General features: G+C 38.5%; 2 protein-coding genes across 3 annotated transcripts; one reads left to right on the forward strand and one right to left on the reverse strand.

The window, feature by feature from the left end:
- Window positions 1-7571: 7571 nt before the first annotated feature.
- On the reverse strand, window positions 7572-12996 carry creg1 (cellular repressor of E1A-stimulated genes 1). The gene is made up of 4 exons (XM_042080494.1): window positions 12645-12996; window positions 11176-11295; window positions 10057-10258; window positions 7572-8222 (listed from the first exon to the last, which is right to left on the reverse strand). Exons 1-3 carry the CDS (start codon window positions 12924-12926, stop codon window positions 10064-10066), a joined length of 597 nt encoding a protein of 198 aa, XP_041936428.1. The 5' UTR covers window positions 12927-12996; the 3' UTR covers window positions 7572-8222; window positions 10057-10063.
- A 70-nt stretch (window positions 12997-13066) lies between these two features.
- LOC121698414 lies at window positions 13067-18733 on the forward strand. 2 transcript variants are annotated; one of them, XM_042080492.1, is made up of 9 exons: window positions 13067-13458; window positions 13598-13781; window positions 14132-14251; window positions 14775-15007; window positions 15209-15346; window positions 16958-17151; window positions 17483-17562; window positions 17966-18049; window positions 18175-18733. In XM_042080492.1, exons 2-9 carry the CDS (start codon window positions 13604-13606, stop codon window positions 18318-18320), a joined length of 1173 nt encoding a protein of 390 aa, XP_041936426.1. In that variant the 5' UTR covers window positions 13067-13458; window positions 13598-13603; the 3' UTR covers window positions 18321-18733. The 2 variants fall into 2 exon arrangements, with proteins under 2 accessions (XP_041936426.1, XP_041936425.1); XM_042080491.1 differs by having other exon boundaries at window positions 13067-13781.
- Window positions 18734-19660: the final 927 nt, after the last annotated feature.

Below are 19660 nucleotides of genomic sequence, written 5' to 3' on the forward strand. Positions count from 1 at the left end.
CTGGATGTTAACTGCATTTCATTGGCTCTGTACCTGTACTCTGCTAAATGACAATAAAGTTAAATCTAATCGAATCTAATAACTCCCTTGTAAGAGTAGCATTAATTTTATCCCAAGTGAAGGTTATGTTATTATATATATTATTTGTATATATTATATATATATTATATGTAAATATTGTTATTTTTTTTCTGAAGGAGGACACATGTTATGATGTGCCTGTGTGACCTCACTGGAGGCCCTCCCATTCTCAACATACACACATCACAGGCTTGTTTTACAGCCTGAACTCCACATGTGAAACTCTCATGTAAAGGCAATCTGTGTGAAACTCTCATGTAAAGGCAATCTGCGTCAACTCTCATGTAAAGGCAATCTGCGTCATGTTCCATTAGGGGTGAAGAAATGCAAAAACAAAAGAGAATGCCTGCAAACCCGAGTAGCAGTTGGGGGCAGCCGTGGTCTACTGGTTAGCGCTTCGGACTTGGAACCAGAGAGTTGCCGGTTCGAACCCCAACCAGTAGGCACGGCTGAAGTGCCCTTGAGCAAGGCACCTCACCCCTCACTGCTTTCCGAGCGCCGCTGTTGTTGCAGGCAGCTCACTGCGCCGGGATTAGTGTGTGCTTCACCTCACTGTGTGTTTCACTAATTCACGGATTGGGATAAATGCAGAGACCAAATTTCCCTCACAGGATCAAAAGAGTATACTTAGCTCCCAGAGTTTAATTAAAAAAAGAAAAAAAAGGAACATTTTGACCCATTTTATCTTTTAATTAAACTCTGGGAGCTATTCCCCTGTATAGGGCATCCTGATATTATACTTTGTCCTGCACCTGGCCTAAATATAGGTGGAATGCAAGCACTCTGCCGGGTTAAGAATTGCTACACATTAATGAACTGATTTATGCTTCTATTTGAGCCCTGCAATGTGTCAACGAGCAATTATTAAAATCACCACCTGGTCGCACTGCGTGGTTTCAGCACACAGTATTAGATCAATGATTGTTTACATGGTTGTAAAGTACTCAATTTCCAACATAACCCATAATGCCAACATAACCCATAATTAGCTCCCATAGTTTAATTTAAAGGAACCATATGTAAGATTGTGGCAAAAACTGGTACTGCAATCAGTTTCAAATTACTGTAGAGCGGTGTATCCCTTCCCCCTCACCGCTGACTCGAGGTTGCCAACCCAGATGCCGAAACACTACTGACTTTGTAACTTTGGACTAGAAGTCCACATCCACACACTCACTTACATTCAGTTGTTGGAGCTGCAGTATAGAGGATGGAGTAGGAGATGGAGAGAAATTGAAAAGTGTGATTTATTTTTTGCGGAGAGAATGTGCAGGACTGAGCGGCAATGGTCTGATGCTAGCCTGGTTAAGGAAAGGGTTGACTTGTCATGTGGACAATAAGAAATAAATATGTTTTATGAATGTATGCTTCTTCATCTATACCACTCACTATTCATTTTTTCTTACACAAACATAAAACAATAAGACTCCTTGGGCTAAATGTTTATTCAGTATCACGTACTGTCCTAGCTACAAGACAGTCCCTCATACACAAGCAGAAAGACACAATGTGTGCTTGTACATTGTGTGTATGTAACGGTAGCCAGCTGTATCTAATAAGTGCTGTATTTCATAAAGTAAAAGTAATTATAGTAAAACTGCTCTCTTATTGTGTTAAGCATTTTCAGTATATGACGATAAGCTATTGCATGGGTTATTGTGTTAAGTATTTTCAGTATATGACGATAAGCTGCACAGGAATAGAAATCAGTTGCAGCACATGTTTACATACTGAAATGTCCTGCATACTGTAATTTGTGCATACTGTAAGGTACTGCACTGTATAGGCTGCTATAAATATGATGAAGTAACATATTCATACTGTTATTTTGGGTAGACTTGAGTTATTGCAAAAATCCTGATGCTAAATTCTCTCATGGGTTGATCCTGTGAACTCCTCTCAGACTCAGAGTGGTGCTGTTGGAAGGCCTCTCTGGATGAGCATCTCGCGGAACTGAAAGAAAAAAGAAATTGATTTAATTGATACATTTCAATGTAAAAAATGAAAATAATGGTAATACTACTACTACTAATAATAATAATAATACAGTAATAATAATTTTCTTATGTAAACGTGACATTTCAGAGACTGACAGTAGTTACCGGTCATACCAGTCGGTATGCATACTATGGATATCTTACAAAAGCATGATTTGGTAGCTGGGCTTAGTCCTGGAATGCCAATTCTGAAAATTGCAAGTACCATGACCCCCATGGATAACGTGTGGTAAGTGTAGAGGTACTAGTGAATTAGTGTGTGAGTGTAGAGGTGCTAGTGAACTAGTGTGTGAGTGTAGAGGTGCTAGTGAACTAGTGTGTGTGTGTAGAGGTACTAGTGAACTAGTGTGTGTGTGTGTAGAGGTGCTAGTGAACTTGTGTGTGAGTGTAGAAGTACTAGTGAACTAGTGTGTGTGTGTGTAGAGGTGCTATAGAACTAGTGTGTGAGTGTAGAGGTGCTAGTGAACTAGTGTGTGTGTGTGTAGAGGTGCTATAGAACTAGTGTGTGAGTGTAGAGGTGCTAGTGAACTAGTGTGTGAGTGTAGAGGTGCTAGTGAACTTGTGTGTGAGTGTATAAGTACTAGTGAACTAGTGTGTGTGTGTAGAGGTGCTATAGAACTAGTGTGTGAGTGTAGAAGTGCTAGTGAACTAGTGTGTGTGTGTAGAGCTACTAGTGAACTAGTGTGTGTGTGTAGAGGTGCTAGTGATATAGTTGGTTCTATAGGCCTGGGCATCAAACCAAATCATTTGTGTTGGTATCACAATGTAGCTGTCATTTTTTTCCTGTAACACAAACACAGTAATAATGACTGGACACAAATGTCCAAACATATTATTAGAGGTTCATGAGTTGGCAAGCGTGGACGAAAATAGGGGCTTACCCTCTCTATTACAAGAGTGCTGAATTCAAATGGTTGTAAAACTTTTACATAAATGCAGAGTAAGATACTTGCCATAGCAAACAAATCTGCTGGCGACACAACCTACATCATTCCATTCCTCAGTAGATCTCTGCTCCGCACACAGCTCTTGTCCATGTCCGTTATCGGGCTCATTTGGGAACCAGTTTCTATGGACCCTTTCAAGAGAGTTCCATTATCAGCATCATAGTTGGCCCCACAAGACTTCCTTTTCAACATTCCATATGTTATCTTAATGCAGAGGAAGTAGATTGGGGCCCAAATAGAATGTTCAAGCATTGTTTTTGTTTTTATTGTTGAAAGGGTCTATACAGTATGTAGTCTCTCCAGGACCGTAGCTGTCGTTATCAATGGACCACCTCCAAGTGTTCAGGTCATCACAGAGTCCAATCCAAGCAGAGCCAGCGTGCCGAGCTGGGTCAGTGAATTCACGTCACCCGTGTTGTAAAGGGTGGCCAGCTCTGTGTAGTGGGCCCTGCAGCGACTCTGTGCTTTACTCCAGCTCTTTAGAATGTTCAGAAAACCAACTTAGTTTTTTTCAATCGCTAACAAGCGCTTACCCATACTTCAGATACTTTTTCTAAACTCTTAACACAGACTCACACCTAGAAAACACAATTGGCCAAATGGATAATTTTCTTCTCAAAAACACATTTTGTTAAATATATTACTAACACATATTTCTCTGCACACACTAACTTTACCAAAACACTCGAAATCTGACTCAAAATGAAATTATTCTGTCAAAGAATGACACTTGTTTTCACTTCACAAGGTACATGCATTCAATCAAAGTACACCAGGTTTCAAAATACTGGCTATTGTTGACATTACAAAAACTGCATAGACTTTTATGTTTCAGTTTTACAGGTATTTGCATGCGATTTTTACACTAAATGTCTTGGTTGGGACTATGTCCACATGTTATGTTCACATTCAAAAGCATTCCAGTAAAAATCAGTTTATTTTTTCCTTTACTGTTACTACAGGAGGTACAGTAGATAGAACAGATTTTTTTTACAGTATTGCTTACAGTAAACAACAAAATATGCATGAAACACACAAGAACATTCTGAACAAAAAAAAACAACAGCAAAAAGCCCAGATAAAAAGGGGGGGGGGGGACTAAAAAAGCACAACATTACTGTACTGTATCTAATCTCTGTGATCTTCAGGTTCTTCAGGGTTAGGCCACATGTTTTCATCAACATCACATTGATTACATGGTCAATGATAGTGGCACGAATTTCATCACTGACAACAGTTCTTGCAACCTTTGGAATGCCACCACCACGCATTCTTACACCTCTACCTTGCCCTCTCTTTGGGCCTGCTTTTCTCCCTGACCCTGCTCCTCTCACTGCTCCTGCATCTCTCACTGCATCTCTCACTGCTCCTGCACCTCTCACTGCATCTCTCACTGGGCCTGCTCTTCTCCCTGGGCCCCTTGCTCTTACTCTTCCTCATCTAGACATTACAGTGTTTGTCTTTTTCTGTTTCTGTTTCTAAAAACATCACTCCTCAAAGTCTTCCTTTTACTGTATACGTGTCAATGTAATAGAAAAAAAATAACCCCTGCCACTGAGTCTAAGCCAGACTGGAATCAGCTGTGGTTGGCCCAATTTACCCAACATAAATCAATTGTGTGTCGATTATTAAATTGTTTGTTTATTATCAGCTGAGCTATATTGTTCTTGAACTGATATCATTGCAGAAGCAGAGGTTTTCATACTGTATCTAAGGTTTGGAATATTGTTTTTGCTATTGTGGGATGTTGTGAGTTAACATTCGTAAATACTGCAAAAACAATCCATAATTTTGTTGGGAGGTATAGCTTGTCTGTTAAGAAAATGTAAGCATTGTGGAAATGTGTTCACTGACTGCGTATTGTGTGAAAACGACATGAAATGTGTGAATGGTAGGCCTATGGCCACAAAAGACCGATGCTGTGCTAATTGTATTTAGAGTTTTGAAAATGTGACAACTGGTTGGACAAACGCTTATTAGCGACTGAAAAAAACTGTAATAATATATCCGCAAGCGGAGATTAGCGGTGTCCAAGCGAAATGGCAAAAAGTGACCTTTAGCCACATGAAGGTGGGGGCTGTAGTGCCCCCAATGGACCAGATTATACAAAATTTAGTGTGCTTCCAGAGAATGTAGCATGGATTGTGTTTACCAAGTTTGAATAGGATCGGACCTTTACAAGAAATTGTATAGGCAATACAATAATTATAGGTCACGCCTCAAATGTGCATTGATGCATAACTTTGAATCGGAGTGACAACTCAAAAATCCAAAGAAGCCAATCTTTTAGACTTCTGAAGGTGAAGCGTATTAAATTTCGTAGGAATCGGAAGAACGGTCTAGGAGGAGATAGATAAGTTTCGCTTTTCAGCTTTTTGAAAATGGTGGTAAAGTGGAAATAATTTGTAAAAAATATCATACGGTTCTGGAGATATGAACAAAAACATAAATTGACTTATTATAGGGCCCCCTACAGTCAGTAATGGAGAAAGATTAGATAGGAGATAGATTAGTTTCACTTTTGAGTTTTTTGCAAATGGCGGGAAAATTGACCAATGGTCAAATTGCCATGGTTGACTTAATTGGATGCAGGAGCACTGAAGAAACAAGGAAGAATTTGGGAAAATATCCATATGGTTCTGGAGATATGAGCAAAAATGTAAATGTGATTATTATAGCGCCCCCTATGGACAGAAATGGGTAATTCCTGTTGTGTGAGATCATGCACTAATTTGAGACCTATTTCATAATTTCATGAAAGGGTTAAAAATCAGAACAAAAACAATAGGAGTCCCGTATCTTCGCTGCTTGGAACCCTAATTATTAATTAGCTTCTGGTGGCCATTTTGGAAATGACCCCTTTACTGGGGTCAGATTTTACTAGATTTTTAATATGTTATCTAAAGGTATCGTAATAAGTTGAAAAACCTTTTGTATCCATTTTCTTGAGATTAGGTGTTTTTTTCCATATATTGACCCGCCTAGATAGTCTTTAGAATGTTCAGAAAACCAACTTCCAGCTCCAACTTTTGGACATGTCAAATTCAAACTCCATCCAACAAACACCATCAGACACAGGCTGGTGGCACACTGACCTACCTGTTGGTGTTTGTTGGCATTTTTTGGCGTGTTTTGGGGCAACGTACAGTACAAGCACCTTAACAGCAGAAAGAACAAACAAGCGTGCAGGTCCAGCTCTTTAAAAAGTCCAAATAATTACACTACAGCTCAAAGTTTCACTGCTTTCACCCTAAATAGATGAAGGAATAAATAAACATACATACATACATACATACATACATACATAAATAAATAAATATATAATAAATCAGCAGCAATGTCACAGATAAAAGTCAGTACAACTTTATTTCATGTAGTGCACACAGAAAAATCACACAAAGTTCTTTGAATATCAGAACTAAATTTAAAAGTGCTTCACAAATGTATTCCCTTTCAGAAATTCACAATGATCTAAATCACAGACCACTTTGGTAGTCAAGAGCAGAATCTATCCAGCAATCTCACAGTTGATACTGGTTAAATACAATGCTCTTGTGTATAACACAGGCTATACCCAGAACAGGCATACAACAGACAATCCCCCCAAGTATACTTTGGTTGTGTTTTAATATGGCAGTTCAAATAGTTCTTATGATGACAGAATAAACCTGCAAAAGTGCAGGTAAGAACTGTAGGCAATATTCTAAAGGCTCATTTATGCTCAATGGTAAATACTGTTACAAATGGAGCCTTCTGTCCATATTGTGCATTCATTTCCATTAAACTGATCAACAGACCTCACAGTTTTCGTATGGAAAGGGAGCATAAATTAGGCCTAAATATGAACTGCGAAGATTGTGTACATAATTCAACGCAGTGTGGATGTACACTATGCACTTTAGCTGACATACAGTACATGTGAGTTATCAAGCTAACTGGCAACACAAAATGAAACTTACTTTAACTCACATGTGTCAAATTTACATTTATTGGCATTAGCTATGTGTTATAACTGGTAAATTAAATATACCTTAAAGCAACACAATAAAGATCTTTTACCCAAAAATACCTTACTTATAATTAAAAATGAAGTCTATCGTTGTTGATCAGGTACTCTTCTAGTTGTCACATTGTTACATCATTGCAAAAGGGTTCTCCAATGTTTTCTCAGTTAGCCTTTTAAAATGATATCAGATTAGTAAACAGAATGTGCCTTTGCAACATTGGATGGTTGCTGATAATGGGCAATGTAGATATTGCATTAAAGATCAGCCATTTTTTTCTACAACAGTTGAGAACCCTTTGCAATTATGTAAGCACATAATGTAATTGGAAAACTGCTGCCCTGATTAAAAAAAAAACAATGCAACTGATCTCATCTGGTATTCTGTCTATAATGGAGTGGAATGGAAATTTCTAAGTGTCTCCAAACTTTTGACTGGTAGTTTATGTGTGTATATATATTATGGGCCACACACACACATACACATATATATATATATATATATATATATATATATATACATATACACACACACACACACAATACAATCATTGTGTCCTGTTGCTTTAATTATTAAGGCATTTAGGCATAATAACATTCAATTACACTTAACTGGGCCCCAGCTGCTAATGGTAAATTTAAAATTCTTACTCTTGCTAACAGGACAGCCACGGGATTGATGTTTGAAGAGCCTTATTCAAAACGCATCTGTCCGGTTATCACCAATTAGGCCTATCCTTACTAGTATATATTTTATTTAATCATTGTCAACACTTAGATCTTCTAATTTTATTACTAGGCATGGGACAATGTGTCAATATCTGAATAACATATTGCCAGGTGCTTGTGATGAAGTATATTCCCCAGTTTGACAATTTTTTTTGTCGCCAGTGTTTAAATTCAGTCACTTAGGTGTTAGAATACCATACACGATAGAGCATCTTATTTATTCCTATAGAATTGTGTTCCTGAGTACTGCAAGCAGTAGAAACATCAGATTACCTTACCTCATATAAACATAACATGGCCTTTGGAATTAAATTATGGCAAGTGCTGCACATTCCGACAATTTATTTCCTTTTATAACATTTTTACTCTTACATATCGTGTAAAATCCATATAATAGGAACGACCAGTAGAAGGTAAGCAAACATGTTGATCCAATGCGTAGACTGTCCCTCAGGAACAGGTTTCCTGTAAAAAAAAGCAAAGTTTTCAAAATTCTGCATTCCTCCATATTGAAATAATGTGTGAAATCAGTGACTGTCTCGCTTTTCTTACGGTAACATCTGAGAGCCAACAGCCAATCAAATGGCTTCAACCGAACATGAATCAGCAGGCTGCCATTCATTTTTAATAGGAGTGGCCCATAATATATATATTCTATATATACGGCTCTGCTTTTTTGTGTCTATTGAGTAAGTGAGTTAGGGATGGCTGGGCCCATATACTCGTAAAAATTCACCTATACCACCCACCGATACCACTTAATTACACAGTTTGTTTTCGGTTTGAAAAAAAATGGTATGGGGACATCCCTACTATTGATAGTAGTTTGCGCCACATTTAATCACTGACTCGTATGGTCTTAGCGGTGACTGGAAGAAGAATTAGGTAATACACCGACAGCACAAACAGTCCTTTTTATATCCTTTCTTTACACTGACACAGGAAAAAAATACTTTGATACTCTCCACAGTAGCATAGAAGTGTAATGATATTGATCAGTGGCATCAATTAACGATTTACTTTGATGTACTGTAGTGTGATTGAAATATACAGTGCCTATAAAAAGTATCCCCCCCTTAGATATTTCCACTTTTACGGCTTTTATAAATGGAATCATATATTATATATTGTTAATTAACTAAGAATACTTTATACAAATGTGCTTTCACTGTGCAATCATTTTTGTAAATGATTGTCAAAAAAGGCCAAGTTAAATTGACAAAGAGTCCATTTATTAAAGCAATAAAAGGGGTAATATCCAAGGGGGGTGAATTGTTTTTTATAGGCTCTGTAGATATAATATAAATATTATTTTGCTGCCTTACGTTTTGCAACAATACTCTTGTTTTGTCTTGGGTTATGAATCCAGTGCACCCCTTTGCTTTACAGTTTATAAAGTCTTTTTTGCATATATCGTTAATTTCTTTTTCAGTTGAACTATATTCACAATTCTAAAAATGTAAGAATATCATTCACTAACCACTTGTAACTCCTGAGTTAATCATGAATTAAAGTATTAGGAAGTGGTTTATAAAATATGTATCCACACCCTAACTAATCATTAGTGCATGTGTTTGTAACAACTGTTAAATATTGGAAATATTACTTCATCATTTATTAAGTATTAACAATAAAATAGAAACATATTTTAGATATAGGCTTATTTACTATGAACAAATCCATTCATAACTGTGTTCAAATGCTTTACTAATGAGAAATAATGTATGAGCAATACTTTACAAATGATGAACAAAGCATTTACTAATAGTTTACAAATGCTTAACAAATTATGCATTGTGTGTAGTTATTATTAAAGTGTTCCCGTTTTTTATATATTTTTTATACATTACTATTTTTTGGACTAATCTCACACTCGCTACAAAAAAGCACCTGTTTGGAGTGATTACTGACAATAGTCTCCTAGTAGCGCTCTGAGCCACTTTGTCACCTATATTCACAATTTTATTTAATTCCCTGTTATTAGCCCTATCTATCTGACATTCACATTCAATAGATAATTTATTCTGTTACATAACAAAGAATATAAAAAACGCAGGCATTTCTATATCTATTATAACTGTTGGTAACACTATATTATTAATTATATTATATCAATTAGTATGACATTTTCACCTCTATGTTAACTCTTTGATTTGGAATAAATGGGAGAGAACCTGAATAGTGTGATAGCATGCCTGACCGTCCCTGATTATCTTAAATGCTTCAGTTTGGGATAAATTATATTCTTCAGTTTGGCGATAGGAATGAAATGTGCCTTGAATGGAGGAATAGGACTTACTGTTCTTCTAGTACGGTGTGGCCTTGAAGTAGTCGTCTGGAGCGACCGTCTTCACCCCCCCAAAGTAGTCGAGCACCCACACCTGAGTGATGTTCATCTTGGCGAAGAACCAGTTGTGATCAGATGGCCAGTCCAACATTTCTGGGTGGCGATCAAACAAGGACTTTTTGGCCACAACTGCCTCGATTGTATTGTTTTGTACCTGCAGATAACAGTAAAAAAAATGCTTTTTAGTGAAAAATGTCAAACAGCAACAAGTCTTTTTGTTGTTACTGGGAAAGGATCACTAAGTGTGATTTGATTTCAAAATAAAGCATGAAAATTCTCTTAGTTTCAAATCTGTGGTGGCTAAAAACATCTGATCTAGCTGTTGTAGAGAGCAGTTTAACAGGTGTTTTTCTAAGACTATTGGGTAAACCATAATGTTATTTTAAATTCAATGCATATATTCAAAGTTCAATCTGATTTATGAATGATCTAGGCTACAATGGGCAAGCTAAACCATTTGTAGTAGCCTGGAACTGCATTGAAATAATACAAAAACAAAATTAGCCAAAGTTGAATCTACCGATTTCTTCATTGAGGATCTGTAGGAAAACAGTACAACGACTTATCGTTGTCTTTCAGATGTTTATTTTTGTACTCGGCACAGTAATCACTTATCTTGACAACAGTCTTTCTTAGTGGTTAAACGGTTTGAGGTACTTTTTCCTGCCTACATAGCTCTAAAATGCTTTGTGATGTCAAATACTACAGCTCAAGAGAAAATGTAGTGGGTCTTTGAGTCTTTCTGTGACATGCGTACTACCACATAGACTCATACATAAGTGTATTGTGGTTCTCTTTACAATCAGAATATAATTTCTGTACCATGTTCAATTGAGTGTTATATGCTTCACTAATGCTTTAGTAGGCTGGGAATATAGTCATAACAACCTGGTAGAATCATGTTGAACAGTGGATCTCTACAGACAAGAGTATAGAGGATTTACATTAGATTTGATTAGATTAGATTAGATTCAACTTTATGGTCATAGATTGATTGGTCAAATTGATCATTAATATTCTACACTACATTTTAGCTGCTTTTCAAACACAAACAAAGATAGACAGCATTACCTCCACCACAGATCCTGAGAGGATAATGTGCGCACACAATGGACTCTGGGGGTCAAAGCCTTGTGCCTTACAGAAGTCTGTCTGAGCCAAAGACACACACAGCGAAGCCTGGGGGTTCACCTGCCAAACACAGGCGTTCACACAGATATTACATCCACTCATATGATACTGAAGGATATCACATCCACTGATATGATACTAAAGGTTGATAAAGAAATAAAACATACACTTTTAATCAGGGCAGCAATATCTACAGTACATTGCCCATTATCAGCAAGCATTCATCCAATGTTCCAAAGGCACATTCTGTTCACTAATCTGATATCATTTTAAAAGGCTAACCGAGGAAACATTGGAGAAGCCTTCTGCAATTATGTAAGCACATAATGTAATCTGAAAACTGCTGCCCTGATTAAAAAAAAATGCAACTGATCTCAGCTGGGTATTCTGTATATAATGGAGTTGAATGTAAATTTCTAAGTGACCCCAAACTTTTGACCAGCAGCGTAGCCGATTAGAGACACAACACATGTACAGATGAAAAGTGAACTAAATGCCCTACTACACTGTGGCGCAAGTGGCTATAGTTCCTAACCATGTTTGGGTCCAAGTGCCCACATTGGGGACCCATGCTCAAGTCTGACCTGTGGTCATCTCCCCCAGTCTCTCTCTCACAATCTCTAAATAAAGGCAGTAAAAGGCCTTTAGTAAAACTTATTTTTAAAAAGAAAAAGGTTGATAAGATTGTTTTCAAATTTCAAAGTACAAATGTTATCAGTAGCCTACACTATTTACATTTGTATTATTAGCCTATGCCTAGGTTAGGTGTTAGGCTAACAGTTTAACCAGTAGCCTAACATACAATTAACATGCAGCAGAAAGGTAGAAAATTGAGAAACGTGTAGGGATAAACAGGGGTAATATTGCCTATTAACTTTAGGCTAGGCCTACTTTATGTTTATCTACTATATTAAGCACCTTGCATTTGGATGTGAAGTGGCAAAACCTGTGGTGCGTATGTGTATGTAGCCTATGTGTGTGTGTGTGTGTGTGTGTGTTGGGAGTTAGTTAGCCTACTGTTCTGCTTCCTTATAGCCTAGTCACCACATGCTGCTGTTAAAGATATGACGATAACGGTCATGTGAAGGGGCGATAAACACTATCTGCACCGGGTGATCTATGCAATTTTGTGTTCCGGGCAAACACCCGATTATCCAGAATGTCAGACAATGCTGTTACTTTTGATGTTTAAATGGTGTTGTGCATCTATCTGTGGACATTTCTATTTGCACTATCCCTGCGTCATGTTCTTAACAGCTGACCCATGAGAGGGACTCACTCGGCTGCCTTCTGTTACGCAGTTACAACATTTGAAACATTCACACATGAAGACAGCTGGTCTGGTTTAACGTTAGCCTACATAGCCAGCATGAGACACCATTGCAGCAGATATTTACTGGCAATCCTACCTCCAAGTCCTTTACGGATATCTCCATGTGAGTTAAATACATATACGGAATTCCTCTCCCGTAACCCACTGGACCATCGCTTATTGAAAATACGTTGGAGAAAGGCTGTCCTTTCACGGGGTCATGAGTTGAGATCGTAGCCATCGAACCCCAGTCGCACTGGTTAACAACAAACCGTGCAACCCGTGCAACCTCTTCATGTGGAGGGATTCTATGGCTCGTCGTCGAGATACACGCAAGGTGTAGCACCGAAACGAAGGTAAACAACAGTCGGCCACTCATGCTTTAGCTTTTCCTTCTGTGCGTTCCACCGTTCGCGGCGGCTCGTGTCATCTGATCAGTTGGTCATGTGACCTTGCACAACACTACCTCAGCTGCTGAACCAACCAAAGTCATCATTACTTAATGTTTATGCTCGGGGTCCCCTGTATGCTAACATGTAGCCTACACAAGTGAGAAAGCATGGGATGCGTGAATAAACTGGTTCTTGGTATAATCCAAGCTACTTCATTCACAAACATGTACGTGAATGTACGGTGCGCTGTAAAATAGCAATGAAATATACCTATCTACGAATGCAGGAGTCGACATTCCACACGCTTCCTGCAAAGTTTTGTAACATCGCCTGTTAACTATTACACAAGTGAGATAGGTCCTCCTTCATAAGGCGGATGAATCGAAGCAGTAAACTGCAGCTGCCACATCGAGGTGACAATCGTTTTGTGAGGCTGTGATCGAGGTGGATGTCTTCAAAGTTATTTTAACTAAATAAACAACTCAGTTAAGTGTAGCCTATTGCAAAAATACCGCGCGGGTGAGTCTTATACCGATGTTTTCACTTAACATAAATATATGAAATAAGGCTGTGTCTGCTAGCCATATGAATTGCGACTGACACTTCAGGCGGTGTTTCATAATCCACAATTGTTTTGAAACGTCAAATGACTGCGAAGAATCAGATGCAGCGAATAGTCGGTGAGGCGCTCTGGGGAATGTGCGCCGCCGACGCCATGTCTATGCCAGTGCACTGGTACTACAGTGTGCGAGACATCAAGAACGAGTTCAACGGCTGGATACATTGTTTCAACCCGCCCAGAGAGAAACACCCGACGAGCATCCTCACCCTCTCCAACGCAGGTCGCTTTTTTTGCTCTCGCTTAGTTTAGCCTATGCTATATATCTCAACATGAGGATTCAAATTTTGTATAATTACCTCTGTTTATTTTACCTACCTGGTATGTCCTCTATAATGATTGTTTGGTGATTGATTGATCGATTCATTGATTGATTGTTTCATTCATTTTTGATAGGAATGAGAAGCAGCCTTCTGACTTTTATTATAGCCTATGCAATTCTAATGATTGCAATATTGACCATCTCCAACACAGGTCGGGTTGTAACCAGATGGTGCAAAAATCAGATTCAGGTAAAAAATAAAATAAATAATACTGTACTTTAAGTTCGATGCTTGCTGTTGTGATTTGTAGCTGGCAGTGGGCGCAGTGGTTGGTCATCAGGCAGCAGACCTCCAGTGATCGGCAACATCATCCTCCATGATAAGCTGAGCTACTGGAAGAGACCAGGAGGCAGTGTCCACTATCATCAAGGTGACTCAGGCATAATTTGATCAAGTTGCATTAACTATAGAGTTGTATTTTGGGCAAACTATTACAGTAACCTTGTAATATTACTAATATTATCGGAATCTCATAGTATTTTGGGGAATAGAAGTACTAAGACTGTACTATAGAGTCTACACTATAGGATATAGCAAGAATATTATAAAGGGTATTACATAGAGGTATTATAGAAGTTCCCCTAATTAGTTGTGTAATGTTCCACATTTTGTTGTCTTTATCATTACATCACTTTTCCAGCCTTTTGTGGCCCCTGTCCCAACTTGTTTGAGATGTGTTGCTGGCCTCAAATTCTATGATTGTTTGATTTCTCTCCCTCAACATATATTGTCTTTGAACTTTTCTCAATTCAGTAAAGGGTTGACACGATTTGTAAATCATGCCATTCTTTTTTTATTCACATTTCACAAAGCGTCCCAAATTTTTTCGGAATTTGGTTTGTAACAAGTGTTTTGTTTCGTCTCCTTACCTGAATTCCTCCTCTCCTACACAGGTCTACAGGCTGGTCAGAACACATTAAATACCCTATGTGCCTTGCGTGTGGGCAAGGCTCTCTCCTCTGGGGGATTTTGCAGCATGACCGAACCGCTTGCACAAGCTGCAGTCCTCTCGGACTATGTGCAATTTATGACCACACCTGGTAGCCATGACGACACCTATGCTGAGTCATTCCACAGATCCTTCTTCTCTGATTGGCAGGATTCAAGACCAACCTCACCAAGCAAGGTGAGTATATGGATAAAATGAGAATTACGATACAATGTTAACAATATATTTTACAAGAGATCGACCATAAAAGTTATAGTTGTCAGGTCAGAATAGCAAATACATTTGTAAGGATGGCCTGATTGCATACTTTACGGAGTCTATATCACCTAAATAAATCAAGGGTGTCCAAATCAAAACCATTTAATTTATTCAATACAGGTCCTTGAGTTTGCAGAAAAACGATGTAAACAGAAGATGAATGTGCATCCCCCTGACAGCCAGTTGGATGCTATTGGTTGCCTTCCCATGAGCATCCCTTTCATTCTGTTATCGGCTTCAGATGATGAAGAGAAAGCTGTGAGTACTTCGACCAAAAAATAACTATTTGTGGGTCCAGGGACTGAAAACTGAATGATTTTCCTTTCTATTCATTCTGAGCAAAAACAGTATTTTTTCGTTCCTGTTCCAGTGTTCCGAGGCCTCTCCCCTAAATGGTAACCGGTTAGAATGCTACATAAGACATAAAATGGTTTTGTTCCCAGTTTTTGTTTACATTCATCCAAAAATTGTGTTTTTTTTCCTCTTGGGGCTTATTGCTGAATGAGAAGTGATGAGATATTTAAAAAAAAAAAAAAAAAACATACTTCTGAACATTTTATTCACAAAGCATTTTTTATTTTATTTTCATGTAGTTTTCATCAATCTGTTAAACCATAGGTTCTCAAAGTGCGGCCCGGGGGCCAATGGCGGCCCGCGGAAACATTTCTGGCGGCCCGCGATAACATCTGATAACATCTGATAACATCTGTAAAACTGTTAAAACTGTACAACTGTACTGTGTGCTTTGAAAAGAATGAATCTCCGTTTAGTGGTGTTTTGTGGCCGTCAGGTTTTCCTGTGGCGCTTTGGTAGCTGGAATTGGCCCTGAATAAGGCCTATGCTGATAAGAAGCAAGGCACACTGAGACTGTTTGTTCTAAATACGTTTGTACTTAAAATAGACTGCAACGAAAACTGTTATATCCCAAATTTGTCTGTTGAGGGTAGGGAACCCCAGGGATTGTGTGTGCATTGCAAAAAAGGTTTAGCCTCAGTTATGAATTAAAATGTGTTTAATGCAATACATATAAACTGTAGAGATGCAACCTGGTCATTAAAATGATTACAAATGGGGTTAATGCAATACATATAAACTGTAGAGATGCAACCTGCTCATTAAAATGATACAAATGGGGTTTAATGCAATACATATAAACTGTAGAGATGCAACCTGGTCATTAAAATTATTACAAATGGGGTTAATGCAATACATATAAACTGTAGAGATGCAACCTGGTCATTAAAATGATTACAAATGGGGTTAATGCAATACATATAAACTGTAGAGATGCAACCTGGTCATTAAAATGATTACAAATGGGGTTTAATGCAATACATATAAACTGTAGGGATGCAACCTGGTCATTAAAATGATTACAAATGGGGTTTTTTCCCAGTTTTATTTCTTTCTTTTTCTCCCCCTCAGTTCAATGTTGGGTTCCTGAATTGGCCCTCAGTTCAATGTTGGGTTCCTGAATTGGCCCTCACCAATCAAAACTTTGAGAACCCCTGTGTTAAACTATGCATCCACACTGTCCACGACTAGACTTCCCGTCCCACGGTCGTGGATTTAAGACTATGGGGCAATTCCATGGAAAAATTACATTTTTTGTAACATCCATAACGCCAATAAAATGTGATGGTATGGTATGATGTGAATGATTACATGAAATTTGAGCATTTACTATTTTTGGCTGAAGAATGTAAATGAGAAAAAATGCACAAAAAATGAATTATCATTCACATCATACAAATGCCAAAGCATTTCACTGGCGTTATGGATGTGACAAAAAGTTAAAGTCAATTTTCTGTGGAATTGCCCTATGACTTTATCACAAGCACAACTTTTTATTTCTTTCCTCTACATCAGGTGACTGCATCGGTTCAGTTTGTGCGACTCACTCACCCGCACCCGAAACTGGACAAATTTGTGGCACTTTATGCACGTGCACTCCATGCTACACTGAACGGAGCGTGTCTGAGGCAGCAGGCGGAGGCGGCACTCAAATCTCCCACACTCGATGTCTGGGATACCTGCCAGAGCTTTATGCACAGAGCCGCCAGGTACTAAGCAGTCCTTCTATCTTACTGCAGGAGTAGTACTGTTTCAGTCTGTTTCTATGGTTTTCTACTGTTTCTATGGTTTTCAGCCTCTGAACTGTTCTCAGTACTGGTTGATGTTCTGTGAACTGATTGATTGATTGATTGATTGATTGATTGATTGATGCATCCATTCATTAGTTTAGATGAGGAGATATGTTGGTTGCTTGATTGGTGGTGCAAGCAACCTGGTTGGTCCTGACTTAATTCAGGTATATGACTAATTGTTTTATGGGCAGATTTCTTGACCAGTATTTGGACACATTGTTAATTAGCTCATTTTAATTAAATGTAGGTTACCCATCGCTTCAGAGGAGAGATTGAAGGTCCATCAAAGTGCTGTTGAGGTGCTTGGTCTTGCCTGCTACACTAAAGGTAAAGGCTTCAGTCTCCCATTTCCATTGCTGTTTTCATCCTCTTGTTGAGAGTGAATTACTAATACCTTTGCAATGACCCAGTTTTAATTAAGTATTTCAAGTCATTAGATCATTTTTAGATAGAAATTCACCATATAGAAACACAGGCAACTGCTAGTAGCTATTACAGTATTCTGACCACATTTTTTCAAAACAAAAGCCTTTTATGAATCTGTGGACTGGAGTTGATTCTCAGACATTGATTTAAAAGAAAATACTTTCTGCTAACTGATCAAATGCGCTTACTTTTAATCAGGTGCACTCTGTGTTTTATCTGTGTCTATACAACTCTTGTCCTCTCTTTCATCTGATCGGAGTGTTTCTCTCTTCACATCGTTCTTAATCGTGCGCTGCTGTTCCAGGTGCCCTCAGCAGTCTGTTCTACTTGGCCCATGAGTTTCACAGCGATATCCAGGGAGGAATCTTGGCAAACACCAACTGTGGAGGTACGGTCATGTGGTGGAGATGTATGTGAGTGTAGATGTCTGTGTCACTCAATATTTATATAAGCTTACTAAATGTGTGTTTTTCACTCACTTGTGTGTGTGTGTGTGTTTGTGTGTGTCCACAGGAGAGAACTGTAACAGGGGAGCAGCTCTGGGTGCTTTACTGGGTTCTCATGCGGGACATTTGGGGAAGTCTGTCCCTCAGGAGTGGAAAGACAGCCTTATAAGTGGCAGAGAATACATCCCAGACATACTGCAGAAACTCCTCTAACACACTACCCCCTGCTCCCATGATTATTTCTCTCAGAGAAAGAGAGAGAGAAAGAGTATCCTCTCCTTTTTTTCCTAGTTGCTGCTAATTGTTTAAGATATTATTATATGTCTTTGCAGTGCATAATATCCATATGAATTGTGTGCTGTGTCTTGTGTCCCACGAGCAGTTTACATTCTCAAACAAGGGAAATCTCTCAACACCCACATCAATAGGAGTTTGAGTGCATTTCAGAATATCTATCTTAAAGCTAAACGGGAGCTTTCTGAATGATTAAGGAACATGTAAATAATGTTGTGTTCACTACAATGTTACTATAATATGCTGATTGTAATATTTGTAATAATGTATTTAATGTATATTATATTCACATTTGTGCATTAAACAATGACTGTTGGTCTTTTTATTTCTTATACATTTTTTGTGGAGTGTTCCATTCTGGAACACAAAACTACATGTTGTATGACTGGGTTAGCTAGTGGGAACAGCAGGAGTGTAGGCCTATATCTGTCCTTCACATAAACATACGTCATTAAAAGACGTTGGAGGTGATATCAGAACTAAGAGCATATCAGATCATACCTGTTGCATAGTATTACTCATTTAACAACATCTCTGATTCATCGAGGATGACACATGGCTTACTGTATCTTCTCGTGTTACCTCAGACTTGTGCCATACGTTCACTCTGAACACACAGTTAAGTAAACTGGTGTAGATGTCTGCTGCCCTTCCTGTTGGGGCAGCCGTGGCCTACTGGTTAGCACTTCGGACTTGTAACCGGAGGACTTGTAACCGGCCGGTTCGAACCCTGACCAGTAGGCCCTTGAGCAAGGCACCTACTGCTCCCCGAGCGCCGCTGTTGTTGCAGGCAGCTCACTGCGCCGGGATTAGTGTGTGCTTCACCTCACTGTGTGTTCACTGTGCATGTGTGTTTCACTAATTCACAGATTGGGACAAATTTCCCTCAGGGGATCAAAAGAGTATATATACTTATACTGTTGCATCTGTATTTATGTTTTATTTTATGTTAACTTTACTGCTTGCATCTCTATTTAAAGGGAGAAAGCATGCAGGTTCACAGCATTGCATGAGAGAGGAGCATCGGATGACATGGCAAGATGCTGAGGAACTACCACAAGTGTACCAAATGATTGTTGATTAGCATTTTATTTATATATGTTCACTATTAATATGAATTTCACTGTGCCAGTTAAAATAGGACAATTTAAAAGATACTCTTTATTATTGTTATACATATTTGGAGATTGATGCCATTGGTCAGATTTTTCAGTTTTCACCTAGACATCGCAGCACCTCCTGCTGTTCAAAGTGAAAGG

The sequence above is a fragment of the Alosa sapidissima genome, chromosome 23, assembly GCF_018492685.1.
Source record: "Alosa sapidissima isolate fAloSap1 chromosome 23, fAloSap1.pri, whole genome shotgun sequence".
Taxonomy (NCBI): domain Eukaryota; kingdom Metazoa; phylum Chordata; class Actinopteri; order Clupeiformes; family Clupeidae; genus Alosa; species Alosa sapidissima.